The sequence below is a fragment of the Chlorocebus sabaeus genome, chromosome 19 (assembly GCF_047675955.1).
Source record: "Chlorocebus sabaeus isolate Y175 chromosome 19, mChlSab1.0.hap1, whole genome shotgun sequence".
Taxonomy (NCBI): Eukaryota; Metazoa; Chordata; class Mammalia; order Primates; family Cercopithecidae; genus Chlorocebus; species Chlorocebus sabaeus.
This window is the reverse complement of record NC_132922.1, coordinates 18,595,641-18,612,401: the sequence shown is the minus strand read 5'-3', so window position 1 is coordinate 18,612,401 and position 16,761 is coordinate 18,595,641. Positions and strand designations below refer to the sequence as shown.

The 16,761-nt window shown below is 39.3% G+C and overlaps 1 protein-coding gene across 1 annotated transcript in view; it reads right to left on the bottom strand.

The window, feature by feature from the left end:
• Nucleotides 1-220: 220 nt before the first annotated feature.
• Nucleotides 221-16,761, bottom strand: part of SLC5A4 (solute carrier family 5 member 4) — a 41,859-nt gene continuing 25,318 nt past the window's right edge. Inside the window, exons 8-15 of the mRNA XM_007975555.3 lie at nt 16,171-16,391; nt 14,225-14,360; nt 12,306-12,413; nt 10,541-10,691; nt 7,070-7,238; nt 5,706-5,921; nt 2,664-2,766; nt 221-482 (exon numbers count right to left, since the gene is read on the bottom strand). Of these exons, the coding sequence (XP_007973746.3) occupies nt 271-482; nt 2,664-2,766; nt 5,706-5,921; nt 7,070-7,238; nt 10,541-10,691; nt 12,306-12,413; nt 14,225-14,360; nt 16,171-16,391 (1,316 nt within the window). The 3' untranslated portion in view covers nt 221-270. The remainder of the gene's footprint in view (nt 483-2,663; nt 2,767-5,705; nt 5,922-7,069; nt 7,239-10,540; nt 10,692-12,305; nt 12,414-14,224; nt 14,361-16,170; nt 16,392-16,761) is intronic.

Here is a 16,761-nt window from a genome sequence, read left to right as displayed (position 1 = left end):
TATACCTCAATAAAGCTGTAAAAATAAAATTTAGACCTGTGTGTCTTGTTTACACACGTAGAGGTCACTTCACAGTTTTATATCAACTCTTAGTGACACAAAGGAACAACAAAAGCAAAATATCAAGTCTGTAGTCATCTCATTGGATAAAATTACCAACTGCTGATTTTTTTTTTTTGCCACACAACGTACTATAAAATGAAAATCACTCAAATTATCCTTTGGTTCATTATTAAGAATTATTCATTATTCTAATGGCTCAGATACAGTTCAGGCATAGTAGCCATAAACAAAGACCACCACAGCCAGGAGGAGGATGGCGTTGATGTTCACTATTGTCCTCCACAAGGGCCTCTCAGATGTGTCTGTGAGCTTCTTTCTCAAGGCTTCCTCTTCCTCCTTGGTTAGCTTGGGTCCCTTCTGCAAACCGCAGAACAAGTCATAAGCTTTCTTGAGGCATCCACGTGATTGCTCAGGATAATCTGGAATAAAGATAAGCAAATGGTTGCAGAAGATCTAGATCACAAAAGAACTAGAAATCCTTGTCAGTGTAGTACCTATGACGGTCACAATGATCACAATCACCTGGGACTGTTAAGAGGAACCCCTGAGAAAATGTAGATAAATTTAATCATATAAAAACAGGCAACTTTTGCATGGCATAAAGTTCAATAAACAAAGTAAAAACAAATGATAAAATGGGGGAAATATTTGCATATTCTATTACAAAGGGTTTAATATCTTTAATATAAAATGGGTTTCTAAAAATCAGTAAGAAAAGGCTATTAACAGCCCATGTCAGCATATTAGAGAGATGAATAAACAGTTGAAAGAAAAAAGACACGTGGTTCTCAAGCTCACTCAAAAAAGAGAAATTTAAACTAAACCTATACCACTTTCTCATCTATCAGTGGGAAAAATTCCGAAGTTTCACAACATACTATGCTGGTGAGTTTGCATGGAAATTAGTATGGGAATTAGTAGCATATTGCAAAATCATATAGGCATGAACCCTTTGACCTAACAACTAAACTCCACAAAATCTATCCCCAACTTATACTGGCAAAAATACAAAAGACTCATATATATGGCTATCTGTTGCAGCATTGGAAAATTTAATACTTCTAAACTCAAATGTTTATAAAAATCATAAAGTAAGATTATACTTAAAAATAAATGATAATGAAAATTATACAAATTAAAAGCTGTAAGATTTAAAACAGTGTTGCTTTGAGGGAAATTTATATGGCCTTAGTTATTTATATAGAAAAGAACAATCAAAGAAAAATCAAAAGAAAAATCAAATTTCCAGAGGAAATGAATGAGTTAATATCCAACTTAGTAAAAAATAATAATAATAATAAGAGAATAAACCCAAATAATGTAAACGGAAGGGAATACAAATAAAAACAGAAAGGATGAAATAGAAAAGAAGGAAAATAATAGAAATGACAAAGCCAGAGGTTAGTTCTTTGAGAAAAGTAAACTAGACAAATCTTTAGTAAGATTAAGAAAAAAGATAAATCACAAAATATACTAGAGATTGAAAGGATAACACAACTATAGAGGCAGCATAGATGGATAAGTAGACACTATGAATAACTTTATGCCAATATATTTAAAATGTGCACTAAATGGACACAATCCTAGAAATACATAATTTTCCAAAAGTGATTAATGATGAAATGGAAACTCTAAACAGTTCCACAGCCATTATATAAATTTGATCAGTAATTAAGATGTGCAACACACACACACACACACACACACACACACACACACACAGAGCCCTTATGGTATTATTGGCAAAATACCAAAATTCAATGGCAACATTATTTCAATCTTATTGAAATATTTTCATAAAATGGAAAAATGGGCTAATTTCTGATTCATTCTATGATAACTCTATGATCTTAATACAAAAATCAAAAACTTAGTACAAAACCAGAAAATGATAGGCCAGTCATACTCAGGAACACTGATATAAAAAATCAAAAGGAACGGAAAGCATTGACTCTTCCTTCACTTTGAAGAAACCAAACCAAAACAGACAAAGCAATTATTGTCCAGTTTAAGACAACATATTGTGAAGTGCTAAACCTTATCTGAGGTTTAAAAAATATTAGGTAAACAAAGAGCCATAGGGATGACTTGATGGAGAAATTTTCATGAAGGAAGTGAGAGTAGAACTTAGTTTTAAAGAATAAGCATTTTTTTTTCTCTTGGACAGGAGGTAGAAATATTTTAGGGAGCTTGGCACTTGTGGGGAAAAGTCAGAAAAGCTGTCTGCCTGGAATAGAGGGTATGTTAGAGAAAATACTGAGAAATAAAGTTGGAGAGAAGGTGGGGCTAGATGCTTATTTGCAGTCAATCAAGATTGAACACTCACTATGTAACTAGGAACAGGCGAGTCTGTAACTGATTGTCTGAGATCTCAGTAACTACGGATGGATGATGGGTGGACAAACCAATGGACAGGCAGATGAATAGACGGATTTAATAATATTGCCTTGATTTTTGGAAAGGTAAAAATTTAAAGTTTCAGTTTATCATAAATCTAACAGCCTTTTCAGAAGCTGGATTTAATGACGTTAAAAGAAAACCATTAAAAAAGCCTGTGCACAGAGTTCCTACATGAAAACCAAATGTAAATCAAATATTACCTTCTTCAACACCATCATCTGTTTCTTCCTGACTTTTCTTTTCTGCATCTATATCGATTCGCTCCTCTGTACTGTTCCGAAGAACCCAGCACAGGCGGTACAGCTGAACAGGGACCATACAAAAATACATTAGTAATAGGCAAATGTTTGCAATAATATAATACAACGGTACCTTTGTTTATTGTCTGGTTTTTTAAAAAGTCAAACTACACAGGAGAATATAGATCGCAAAGAAAAGGCCTCCTACCACAGTCACTCACCAAAACACACTAATCATTTTAAATTTTTTTTTCTGTTTTTAATTCTTCTGGTTACTATTCAGAACCTCAAATGATATACTTAAAAATACCTACTTCTGAATTTGTAATTTCAGCAAAGTTGAAGATTTAGCTAACCTACACTATACGCCACTTTCACTCATTGTCCTTAACATCCAACAGTTATTAGCCACATCATTATTTCATTCAGTTTATCTAGTCTTTGCTTTTATAACTTTCGAACTATCTTCTTAAATTCATTTCTGGATTCATCACATTTGGCTGGTATCTATGTGCTATTCTTGAATTCCAGTTGCAATTAGTACGCTTGCACACCCCTTTTCCTAACCCACCTCCAAACTGCTGTCAGCTATTCCATCATTTTAAACTATTATGCTTTATATAATTTTTATTATTTTCTGTAAATATATTAAGATTTCCATAGTTAGTCTGTATGTTGATTTAAGCATTTGAAAATAAATAGAATTGATGCTGTATGTACCGATTGGACACAAGAAGTAAATATCATCCCTGGGTCATTCTAAGGAAATTGCTCTAAGTATCAATGGCTTTTTTCTGTTTGTTTCTTTTTAATAAGATGGAGTTTCTATTTTGTTGCCCAACTGGAGTGCAATGGTGTGATCTTGGCTCACTGCAACCTCCGCCTCCTGGGCTCAAGCAATTCTCCTGCCTCAGCCTCCCAAGTAGCTGGGATTACTAAAGGTGGACTGCCAGCACGCCTGGCTTATCTTTGTATTTTTAGTAGAGATGGGGTTTCACTATGTTTTTGACCAGGCTGGTCTCAAACTACTGACCTCAGATGATCCAACCACCTTGGCCTCCCAAAGTGCTGGGATGACAGGCGTGAGCCACTGTGCCCGGCCTATCAATGGGTTTTAAACCTTTATAATCGATCATATTCTAAGTAATGCCTCATTTTAATTTGGCTCATGACTTTCTTGTACAAATTTACTAGAATTTGTAATTGGTTTTATTTGTTCTTGACATATACCTTCACCTTCTCAATAAGATTCCTAATCATATCTTCATAAGCTCTTATTCATAGAATTTCTTGTACTAGATCCACTTTCTTTGTTAAAAACTCTCTTCTTGGGAGTCCTTCAACTTCTTTTTAACTTGCATAGCGTAATTACTAGTTTTGCTGAAAGACTATCATCCTGGGACATCTCATTTCTGCACTGTTAGGCTAGATTCACAACAGTTTTCATGACTTTCTCTGAAATAACCATGATATTTATCAAGTCTATTTTGAAACTTAAACCTCGCAGCATATTAATGAAACAGAAACATAAATCAGAAAAATGGTCTCACTTGGTCCTTCAGACAATATTTCTTTCCTAAAAATTTTTTCCTAAAAATATTTTTCCTAAAAAAAAATTGGTTATTTCTATCGGCAAGTAAGAATTTAACATATATATTTATTGAAAAACTGTGTTTTCTAGTGTTCTTTCATCTAACTCAATATTCAGCATAACTATTTAGTTAGGAATTTCAGTGACATGTCCTTGGTAAAACATTTTGAACTGTGCTTATTTCAGGTTTTCCATCCACACATAATCACTGGCCACTTCTCAGGAAAATACATAAAGAAGCATTGCTTCAAAAATTATGAGTGATACATTCAAAATATATAAAAGCTACACATATTTAGTCATAAATTCAAACAATTCAAACAATATTAGTATATAAGCAGTATTTATATTTTTAAAACAATTAATTAATATCTGCCAGGCCCCTATAGTGTCTCCCCACTCCCTGAAATGCCTCTTGTTGAAAATCTTAGGTGGATATGCTCTAAGATTTTTTTTTGTATGCTTACACAAACATCTGTATGCCTACATGTGTTTTATTTCAGAAAGTGCTATTATACATTATATTATTCTGCACATATTTTTCCACTTAATCATATTATGAACATTTTTTTCAAAGCAAATAATAGAGCTCCCTCGTGTTTCTAAACAGCTGTATAACGTTCAATGCACTGTGTTTGTGTGCTCATTCCTTTCATGATGAAATCTGGATTTTTCTCCCAGCTACTTCCTATTTGAAAACTTTTGCAGAGAAAATCCTTATACACATTTTTCCTACTTGAACAAGTATTTATACACAATAAATTCCTAAAACTGGGATTGCTGATTCATAAGTATTCATAAGTATTTATCCGTAAATACTACCCAATTGCTCTACTATCAATTATAAAATCTATGTACTTTCCAACAGTTTTGGACTGTGAGAATTTTCCCACAATGCTAATATTAACCACTAACATTAAATATTATTCATATTAAACATTTTTGCTAAATCAAAAGGCAAAAATGCATCTCATTATTCTATTCTTTCTTTTCCTGCCCCCTGGTACCTTGTACTTTCCCCTCATCTCTGTGCCAGTCAGTGTTCGTGCTGTATATGAAATCCTATTGGCCCAAACAGGCACAGCCCAGATGACAGCCCTGCTGTGAAATCTTTCCCAGTGTCTTTGGAAACACCAATTATTCTCTTCCTGGTGTCCTATGCTGTAGATTGACTTCCCAACCACACTGTGAAATTTACAAAATATAATGTCCATTTTCTAATCCCTTACTTTTTAATTCACTGCGATTTGCACATACTAAGTGCAAACTATTCTTTATTTCAATGACTGAATGAAAATCTTAGGGTTCTTCTAGCTCTAGAGGTACAATAAATACATTTCCTGGAACTCATACACTAAAAGGCAAATAACTCTTATTTTAAAATTAGCATATATCCATTACTCATCACTCACATGTACATCAGGAATGGGTTTTGTTAAGAGGGAAATTCCCAGGACGACCAGCGTGGACCCAAAAAAGAGAATGATGGAAAAGTAGAGATAGTGCACTCCACAGATAATCTTGGGACAGTTACTGGGAGCCAAGCAACTCGGTGTTCCATAAACAAACTCTGTTATCATACGAATGAGGCCCATCGCAAGTCCAGCCATTAGACCCCAGAATGCTCCCTGCAAAAGAAGCAAGAAGAAAATCAGAATGTTTAGAAAATATGAGAAGCTTATTCAAGTAAGTCATAATTATAATCCTGCCTGCTTTCCCAGTTAAGGACCCACAAATGGCTAACCTTGGGCACAAGGTTACCGAAGTAGAGAAAATTGCAAATACCCGTGCGTGTTAGTTGGATGCTGCTTTCCATGGTCCTGAACTGTACATACCACTGCACCGTTGCTGATTCTCCAATACCAGGACACTACTGTCTACACTGACCCGAGCTGAAGTTTTCCTTGACTTTTGGTTCACAGTTAGATCAAAACACTTGTGATTTATTTGATAAAATAAGCAGAAGTATCAATTATGTTACACAGTTTCCAGAGCTGGTATTAGGTAGTTTTGACAGTTCTGTGAAGCTCTTGATAATTTATTTCTGTGAGGAGTTGATGGGGATGGAAACATGTGTCTGTTCCTCTGCTCAAGATGTTATGTTTTAGAAAAACAGTATTGCATGGAGACTAATGGTATGAGCTTTGGATGGAAGAAGATCTAAGCCTGAATACCAAGATCATGTGGAAAGCACATAGATACTAACCCCTCTGCGCCTGTTCCTCATCTGAAAATCATAATAGTAAGGCTAGTACTAAGGAAACATGGAAAGATTAAGGGTACATGATGCATAATAATCAATTACTTACATATATCAAAATAGCAATGAACACATTTAGAATTCTTACTAGTGTGGTAGGTTTTCTTCTAAGAATTTCACATATTTTATCTCACTTAATCCTCACAACAATCCCATAGGATAGGTGCTATCATTATCTTCATTTTAAAGAGACTCAAGTAATTTGCTTAGGATCACAATACGATTAGGTGGTATAGCCATGATTGGGCCCTGGCAGTCTGCCTCCCAAACATGTTCCTCAACTCTGCACCGTGTATGTATGTAATACTTTGTAATAAACACATAAAGACTGTACTATGAATGCGCGCTATATTTTTATACTTTAGTAAGGATCAGGAATTGTGGCTGACCTCAACTAAAATTAAGATGGGCCATGACTTGCATAAATAGGGTAGAAAGAATGTATTTTGATACCCCAGTGAAATAAACAATTTTTTCTCACTCCAGCAGGGAAATTTTTTTCCAGTTTTCATTTACCTGTTCATTGACTCTTTTACAGAAGATGGCAAGCACATAGACAGCTGCAATTGGAGGTCCAAGGTAGCTAGAAATTGATTCTGTGTAATGGATTAGTTGTCCATTTTGAGACACTTGTACCAATGGGACCCACACAATGCTCACAACAGTTAATAGAAGAACAAATATCCTGAGAAGAAAACAACATAATTTAAACATGAAACAAAAGCACTATAGGTACTTCCACTGTGCTTTAGTTCTAGAGTTCATTCTTGTTGCCATTCATTGATTTTCCAAACAAAATCAAGCTCCTTGACTATACATAAACCCATGCTGTGCTTAATGGTGATCTTTTAGCAAAATGCCATAAAACAATTGCCTGTCTATAATCAATCATAATAGCTTCATCTATGAGATTAAACATCTATTCATAAAAAGTTAAAATATCAGCGATTAATAACTCCAACACACTATATGTAGTATATCAATTGGAAATAAGTACCACACTATTTCTGTTAACCAGCAATTATTTGTACAATAAAGAAAGCAGACTTCCATTTCTTGTTCTTTTCCTAGCTTGCAGGGAACAAAGTTGATTTGCATAGATTAGAATGGAAACAGCCTCTATCTCAGAATGTTGAGTAAATCGGCAAGAAATGCTAACTTGTGCATTTTACTACTTGAGTACTTCCGCAGATAAAAAGCGTGTTAAAGGCTCCTGTTGTCCAGGGAGCATGACTTCTTCACCTTTCCAAACTCCAGCGTTGTCTGTGCTTGTTGTGTGAGTAAATGAACCAACATAATTTACTAGAATGTGCATAAAAGGCCATTCATCTCTCTTTGCTCACATGAAATAGAGAAGCAGTTGTGGGGTGGAGGAAGGAACAAGTATTTGGGCATTTAAACAAAATCACTGCATCCTTGCAACAACTAAATGTGATAAACTATGGGAAGTCTTAGCATAATGCCTAAACCACAGTAAGGATTCAATAAATTACACTTACTCTTGGTATTTATTTTTTATCACCATTGGAAGGCAAATCACGTGCTTTCCCAACTCATTCAGTTACAGTTTCCTATCACATGTAGAATAAAATCCTGTCTTGTTATGACTTCAATGGCCCTGCATGACCTCGCCTCCAGGCACCTTTCTGACCTTGCTCTTCACTCTCCCACTGGCTTCTCACGGACGAACCTCACTCCTGGTTGTTCTCAAACATACCACATACGTGACTGTAGGAGGAAAGCAGCCCTCATTGTTCCTTCTCCGAGAGCACCATGGGGTTCACTCCCACACTTCCTGCAGGCTCTGCTCAGACACCACCCCCTCAGAGAGGACTCCCTGAGCACCTGGATGAGGTTGCTTCCATCCTTTCTTCCTGCTTTGTCTTTCTAGCACCTCTGGTCACCTGAGGTAGCATACCTTTATTATCTATCTTCCTGACAAAGGCATACATTCCATGAGGCAGGAATTTTAAAAGCATATGTGTTTTTTTCCTATTTGTGTTTTGTGAGATAGTAGGCATTTGATAACACAGAGAGAGAGGGGAAAAGAACAGGTCATTGCTTTATCATTAAGACTTAAGGAGGATGTGTGTCCAAGATCATATACCTATTAGTGGGACGACTGCATCTTGGGCCTCCTGAACACCAACCGGTACTTTCTCTACTACAGGTACGCTCCTGCCTTCCTGTACTCCCTCTCCTACAGTATTTGTCCAGAGTCAAGCTCTGGGCCAAGTGAGACCTTTGGGTTTTTCCCCAAGTGTTTAATTTGCTAAAGCTATTGTTACTGTCAACAACAAAAGACAGTCTTTTAAATAGTTGGTCAGTTTCTCTTGATACCAATTTCTTTGAAAAGACTAGACAAATTCTGATATCTGACTACAGCGGAACATCACAGAGAAAGAAAATGATTATACTACAACTACACGTAGCAACACGGTTGAATGTTGCAAACACAACATGAGCAAAATAAGCCATATTTCAGCAGGTGGCAGTGGCTCATGCCTGTAATCCCAGGACTTTGGGAGGCCGAGGTGGGCAGATCACGAGGTCAAGAGATCAAGACCATCTGGCCAACATGGTGAAACTCTATCTCTACTAAAAATACAAAAATTAGCCGGGCATGGTGGCGGGCGCCTGTAGTCCCAGCTACTCAGGAGGCCGAGGCAGGAGAATCACTTGAACTTGGGAGGCAGAGGTTGCAGTGAGCCAAGATCGTGCCACTGCACTCCAGCTTCATGACAGAGCAAGACTCTGTCTTAAAAAAAAAAAAAATCATATTTCAAGGGATACAAATGCAATTATTCTACTTATAATAGCATGAAGTTGGAAAAGACTAAGCTATAGCGTCACAAGTCACAGTGGTTAGCTTTGGAATGATGTAGACCAAGACGAACTTCTGGGTGCTGGCAATTTCCATGTCTTGACTTGATCAATGGTTACATGGGTCCTCATTTTGTGACGCATCTCTGAGCTGTGCATCCATGTTTTAACTGTTTTCTTTATGTGTGCTGTACTTTGATTTTTAAAACATTTTACAAAATGCTACGACAGGCCAGCAGCAGTGGCTCACACCTGTAATCCCAGCACTTTGGGAGGCCGAGGAGAATGGATCACCTAAGGTCAGTATTTGGGACCAGCCTGGCCAACACTGTGAATCCCTATCTCTACTAAAAATACAACAAATTAGCTGGGCATGGTGGCGGGCACCTGTAATCCCAGTTACTCAGGAGGCTGAGGCAGGAGAATCGCTTGAACCTGGGAGGCAGCAGTTGCAGTGAGTTGGGAGTGTGCCATTGCACTCCAGCCTGGGCAAAAAGAGTGAAACTCTGTCAAAAAAAAAAAAAAAAAAAAAAAAAAAAGCCATGATAATATAGGGTCTTCTCGAAAATTGTGAAGGGGAAGAAGGACATTCTGGTATCCATTTTTTCCTCATTTCCTTCCGTCTCACTCCCACTATCTTCAAGGCCCCCAGGCTGCTCAGGGTCCCCTGGGTTGACTTAACTCTCCAAGCATCCTCTTGGAATTAGTCTCTTCCCTGCTCCTTTGTAACACAGCCCAATCATTCATGAATATGACTGATAAAGTCCTCTGTGTTCATGTGTAGAAGACGTAATCTGTTACCTCCATGTGATATACACAGAAACTGCTAGAGACAATGCATTCACCTATCAGAGTAGGTGGGAATTTTACACCCCATTAAAATACTGGTGGAGTTTTATGAAGATGTGGATAGGGGGGTGATGTGAGGAGGGGAAGAAATAAGAGCCATTCAGAAGCATTTGAAAGATCGAAAAAGTGATTATTTCATTTAAAGGTATGGTTCAAATTTTTGTATCTGGAAAGCGATCACTTGAATTCGATGTACTCCAATGTCTCGTCCCTGCATCCAGATGCTAGGATTACTTTCACCAAAGTCAAAGGCAAGGGAACTCTAGTTCACTTCTACGTCTGCACTTCTCCAGAGGATTCTAGGTGGGAACTCACCGTCCAGCTATCAGGATCTCTTTCTCCGACGCTTGCTTTCGCACCTTGGTGTAGAGGTCAATAGCGAAGAGGGTGCTGGCGCTGTTGAAGATGGAGGTCAGGGAGCTTATGAGAGAGGCCAGCATGACCGAAAGCATCAAGCCTCGCAGTCCTGGAGCCGGGAGAGGGTACAAGCACTGGTTAGTGGCTGGACAGCGCCTTGCTAAACCAGAGAGCGTTGAAAGGTAAAAGCACCATCCGGAACATTGGTTAACTGATGTCCTTATCAATACACATCAGCATGTGGAGTTTCCTGCATATTTTCCTGGTCACCTGAGAATAATCCAGTATAAATAAGTCAGGCACAGAAAGACAAAACATCACATGTTCTCACTTACTTTGTCATCTAAAAATCAAGAACAATTGAACTCATTGATATAGAGAGCAGAAGGATGGTTACCAGAGGCTGGGAAGGGTAGTGGGGGACTAGGGGTGGTGGCGGGGATGGTTAATGGGTACAAAAAAGAGAGAAAGAATGATTAAGACCTACTGTTTGATAGCAAAGCAGGGTAACCATAAGTAATAAGTAATCAGTAATAAGTTAATTGTACATTTTAAAATAACTTAAAGAGTGTAATTGAATTGTTTGTAACTCAAAAAATAAATGCTTGAGGGGACAGATTAAAGCAAAAAGAATTTTAGTCCTAAACATGAACTTAGAGATCATCTACTGGAACCTAGTTTTAGAAGAGAGGAAACAACATCACACTATCTTTCTTTGGGTAGGGGCTGTTGGCTTCCTGAAGACTTAAGAGAATTGGAGAGGAAGAAGTCCAGTAGGTGGTTCTGCTAAACAAGTCTTTGGAGGGGCAAAGCCAAGAGTTTTGAGCCATGATGGGAACTTCATCCTCCAGTTCCCTCTGCCCATTAGTAATGGCCCTAAGCCTCCTAGGACAGAGTGTGTGTGGATGGGGAGTATGTGGTGTCATGATTGTGGGCCCTGGTCCCTTCCTCCCTCCTGTGTGTCAGGGTGGAGGAAGGTGGAAGAAGTGTAGCCAACTCTTGATGGGGTACGGGATCACCTGGTCAAGTCCTGAGCTCTGTACCCTGCTCCATTTCTGTTCACCACAGCAATGATCACCTTCTGGCATCCTAATAATTTATGTATTTCCTATGTGGTTTATTTTCTATCTCACACTACTAGATTTTGAGTTCCAAGAGGTAGGGGACTTTGTGCCTATTTCACTGGTGTTTTGTTAGCACCAAAGCAGTGCCTGGCACTTAGTAGGCACTCAATAAATAGTTGCAGATTAAATAGATTGAGATCTATTATTTGGTTATCACTAGCCCCAAAAATGCCCTCCAAAAAGAAGGATAAATAGTTTATTCTATTTGGTTTATTTGGTTATCACTAGCCCCCAAAAAGCAGAAAAAATAATTTACCTCTAGGTCTCGTGTTTACAAGTTTATGACTATGCAACTCTTTTATTGACAAATGGATCATTTAATTTGTTCTTGGCTGCCTCAGAAAACAGTCTTGAATCTGAAGGAGTGAGAATTCTTCTAACTCTGAAGGAGTGAGAATTCTTCTAACAGTAGTTGTACCTGGTTCCTCTCTGAAATGTTCAGGCCTAGCACAGAGCTGGTAGCTTGTGGAAGGTGCTCAAGAAATGTCTGATGAGTTGGATTGAATTAATGGAAGGTACAAGAATTGCACCATAGCCCTTCTGCGAGACCCGTCTGTAGACAGGGCTCTGGGGCTGTCCCAGCAGGGACATTTTCCTACCTTGGGGCATCAGTTCCAGCACCATCATTGGGTATGCATAGTTAGTGCAGCCGACATCAACGCCACAGTGTTTCACGCATTCGGAAGGTACCACACATGCTACCTTATCTGAGGAAGAATTCAGAAGTGAGTCCAGTGAGGCCAAAATAGGCAAAACTAACAACCCTTAAACAAAGAGAAAAGTTGTAAGATCATAAGGAAGGAAAGATATTTGCCTGGAAACTGAAGATTCAACTTTGAACTCCATACCACAGATCTGGCCCCTCTATTCCCAAAACACAACCCTAAGTATCTCATCCCCGTAGCCCCCTTGCAGTGACCAATGGGACAGGGGCTCTCTTGGCACGTGGCCTAGCAAGAGCAATTGAGCAAAGAGAGGGAGTGGACCCCATCCTCTGGGAAAACAGCAAAAGAAGACATTCTTCCAGGAACACAGAACTCAAGAGATTGACAACAATAGCAATGGGAAGTTAGGTCCTGAGTGCAGTCACATTTAGCCTAATATCTTTCACCTGCATCTAAGAAGAGGTGTCACTTGTGATGGTCAGTTGGGTGACTGTCCCATGTGTCATGATGCCTCACCTCTGTGGCAGTTGCACAATACCTTGTTGGTTTTTTGTTTTTGCTTAAACGACATTATGACAACAGACAGGGAGGCTTGATAAAGAATCACCCAGAAAAATAACACTTCAGCACATTAGCTTCTTTTCATTACTTCCTAATCCTTTTCTATACAGAAATGTCTTTTTGTAAAACGATGGTAGTTGTTGAGACATTATTTTTCAAGTTTCTTTTTACACTTAGTATCCTAACCTCAGTATTTTCCCAAGTTTTGAGATAGTCTTCAGTCTCCTGTTTTCATTTTTCCATAAAGGAGGTACACAATAATTTCTTTGGCCATTCCCCACTAGTTAGATACCTACACTTTTTTTTTGAAGAGATGGGATCTCACTTTGTCACCCAAGCTGTAGTGCAATTGTGCAATCATAGTTCACTGTAGCCTTGAACTCCTGGGCTCAAGCAATCCTCCCGCCTCAGCCTCCCGAGCAGCTGAGACTATAGGAACACACCATCATGCCTAGCTACTTTATCTTATTATTTAGAGATGGGATCTTGCTGTATTGCTCAGGCTGGTCTCAAAGTCCTGGGCCTCAAGCAATTCTCCTGCCTCAGCCTCCCAAGTAGGTGAGATTACAGGCATGAATATTCTTTACCCTTATAAAGAATATTACAAAGCTGCAATAAGAAGGATGCTGGTCCCTTGATGTTCACTTAACAATATTTCAGTGAAATCAACTGATGCCCAGTTGAGAAAACATGATGTGGATTTAGTGTTATCTGACGAATTACCCCGATAAAAATGATTCCTCGATAAGTCAAGAAAGATTTGGTTATATTTTCTTCACTTTTCATAATAAAGGAAGTTGAATTCAACACTAGCAGTTACTCTCAGCTGACTCAGAAATTTACATATCCTCAAACAGCCTGATTCCAAAGCAGTGAAAACTGATTCAGTTCTCCAGTTTTCTCAGAGGGACCAAGACCTTCTCAGTCAGAGATGTCACCAAACTCAGACGGTACAGCTCACTCGACTCAAATTAACCCAATCCTACCTCATCCTGCAGTGTCATTTTGCCATATTCTCTGGACTTCCTTAAATCTAAGCAACTCATGAAGACGGAACTCACAGACTCAAATGTCTATGAGACAGGCAGATGGTATGAAAAGGATAAAGGAACAGAGCGTCCAATATGCCACATTTTCCTGCCTTTGACCGCTGTGCAGGCTGTGCCCTCCACCTGGAATTCTGCTTTTACTTCCATCCAGAATGGATTTTCTCAAGGCTTTATGACATTTTAAGAACACTTCTCAGAATACAAGCATAAAGAAAAGAGAGAACATACAGATTCAGGGCTTACCTGTGTACAGGATGCGGCTGATCATCCCCGGCATCACCATGAGGAACATGGGCAGCAGCTTCAGGTAAGCACACATGATGCAAGCAGCCTTCACGTGAGACATGTCCTTGCCACTCAGGCAGCGCTGCACGATGACCTGCCGGGAGAACGTGACACACTCATGAAACAACCAGGGGATGATTTCCAAGGCAGTGAGTGTCTCTTTCCAGAGTTTAATGTTGCAATAAGAAATGATGTGGACCAGTATACCAAAGAGCTATCTGCACTCCTATGTTCACTGCAGCACTATTCACAATAGCCAGCATGTGGAATCAGCCTGAGTGTCCATCAGCGGATGAGTGGATTAGGAAAATGTGCATAATACACAATGCAAAACCATTCAGCCGCACACAACAATGAAGCCCTGTCATTTGCAGCAACACAGATGGAACTGGAGGTCATTACGCTAAGTGAAATAAGCCAGGCACAGAAAGACAAATATCACACATTCCCCACTCATTCTCACTTCCTGAGGCCTAGCTCAGGAAGATACTGAAGGCTTGGATTTGCCCGACGGAATAAATTAAGAAAGAAGACAACTGGCGGTACTGAAAAAAGGAGAAATAACCTGAGTAGGGCAAAAATGAATTCCCAAAGATGACAGTGAAGGGGTCATTGGATAAGTTAGTTGGGCACCAGAGGGAGTGCTGCCAGACTGTGAGAGGGCAAAAGACTCTAGGAGAACCTTTCATTCAATGAGTAATAATTAGCAAGAAAATTCAAAATGAAAAATTAAGAATTGGCCAGGTGCAGTGGCTCACACCTGTAAGTGCAGCACTTTGGGAGGCCGAGACAGAAGGATTGCTGGAGTCCAGGAGTTTGAGACACAGTGAGACCCTGTCTCTATTCAAAAAATAATGTTTTTTAAAAAAGAAAGAAAACAAGACTTAAAATTACTAATTCCAGGAACAACAACCAAAAAAAAGCTAAGGAAAAGTCAGGCAGTATAATCACATGGTTCAGCTGTGAATTACATTCGGGTAGTCACAAAAATGGTGGCACCGAATGCTGATCTCTCCAAAATTGTGATTGACAGCTATTGGGAGGATGGGGGAACAGGTGTGCTTTCATGGAGCTGGGAAGGGAAAGTTGAAAGACAGCTAAACTCTCATCCTTCATCAGAGGAAAGCCAACAATAAAATCCTAAAACCAACAGGGAGCAACACAAGCATTTATCTGAATCACTTGGGGATCAAGTTAATGAGCAGATTCCAATTCAAAGGGTCTAGATAAGGTTATAGGGTCTGAAAGCATTTATTCCTAGTGAGCTCCAAGGTGATGTCCATGTTGATGGCTCACAGACTGCACACTGAGCACAAGGATTTAGGGAACAGAAATAAATGCCAAAACACTTACTTAAAAGAGCTGAAAGCATTTGCCTCTGAAGGACAAGAAATAGGGTAGAAAGCAGGGTACCGTGCAGCTGTTTTTAAATAACAAGCTTTGTAGAAGTGTTTGATTCTTTAAGCTGGACGTGATGGCTCATCCCTGTAATCCCAACACTTTGAGACGCCGAGGTGGGCAGATCACCTTAGGTCAGGTGTTTGAGACCAACCTGGCCAACATGGTGAAACCCCGTCTCTACTGAAAATACAAAAGTTAGCCGGGCATGGTGGTGTGCACCTGTAATCCCAGCTACTCGGGAGGCTGAGGCAGGAGAATCACCTGAACCCGGGAGGTGGAGGTTGCAGTGAGTTAAGATCATGCCACTGCACTCCAGCCTGTGTGACAGAGTGAGACTCCATCTAAAAAAACACAAAAAACAAAAACGAAGAAGTATTTGACTCTTTTAAATGATGTGTGTGCAAAATGGAAACTAAATGTTTTTCTATGAGACAAGAACAACAAACACATGTACACACACAGACACACACACAGACACACACACACACACACACACACTTCACCTGATTTGTGCACCAGTACCACAAAGCTGTAATGGGCATCCCAAATATAATTCCGGGCCATGGAATGTCCCCAGTCACAGAATCTCGGAAGATGTGGAAGGAGTCCTCCCGAGGTGTGTAGCAGCTGGCACTGATTGTCAAGTTGTCCCCCTCGACTACGGACGGGATGGCATTCATGTACTTCTCGGTAAAGCTCTCATAACCTCCAACTTCGTTAAATGCTAAAAAGGCATCAGAGTAAAACGAGATGTCTTACTGAAATCTAAGACATCCAATGTTTATGATGACTACTTTTTGGTGGAGGTACACAATCATCTCCCATCAGCCCAGTCCAATCCTCAGTGACCTTCTCCCAGGTCCATGTCTTTCTGGTACCTCCACTGGCACTGGCTATGCTACCAGATTGACTTTCACGAAGTACAGAAAGCAGATAACTCTGACTTGTCTTCCTATATTGCTCTTTGAAATTTTGAGTTAGTGTCTCTTTTAAGGCAAAAACGAAGCTGTTATCCAACAGGCCGACACTGATATCTCAGAACCATTTAGAGCATAAGCAAACTGGAAGGTGAACTCACAAAGTGAGCCCCATGA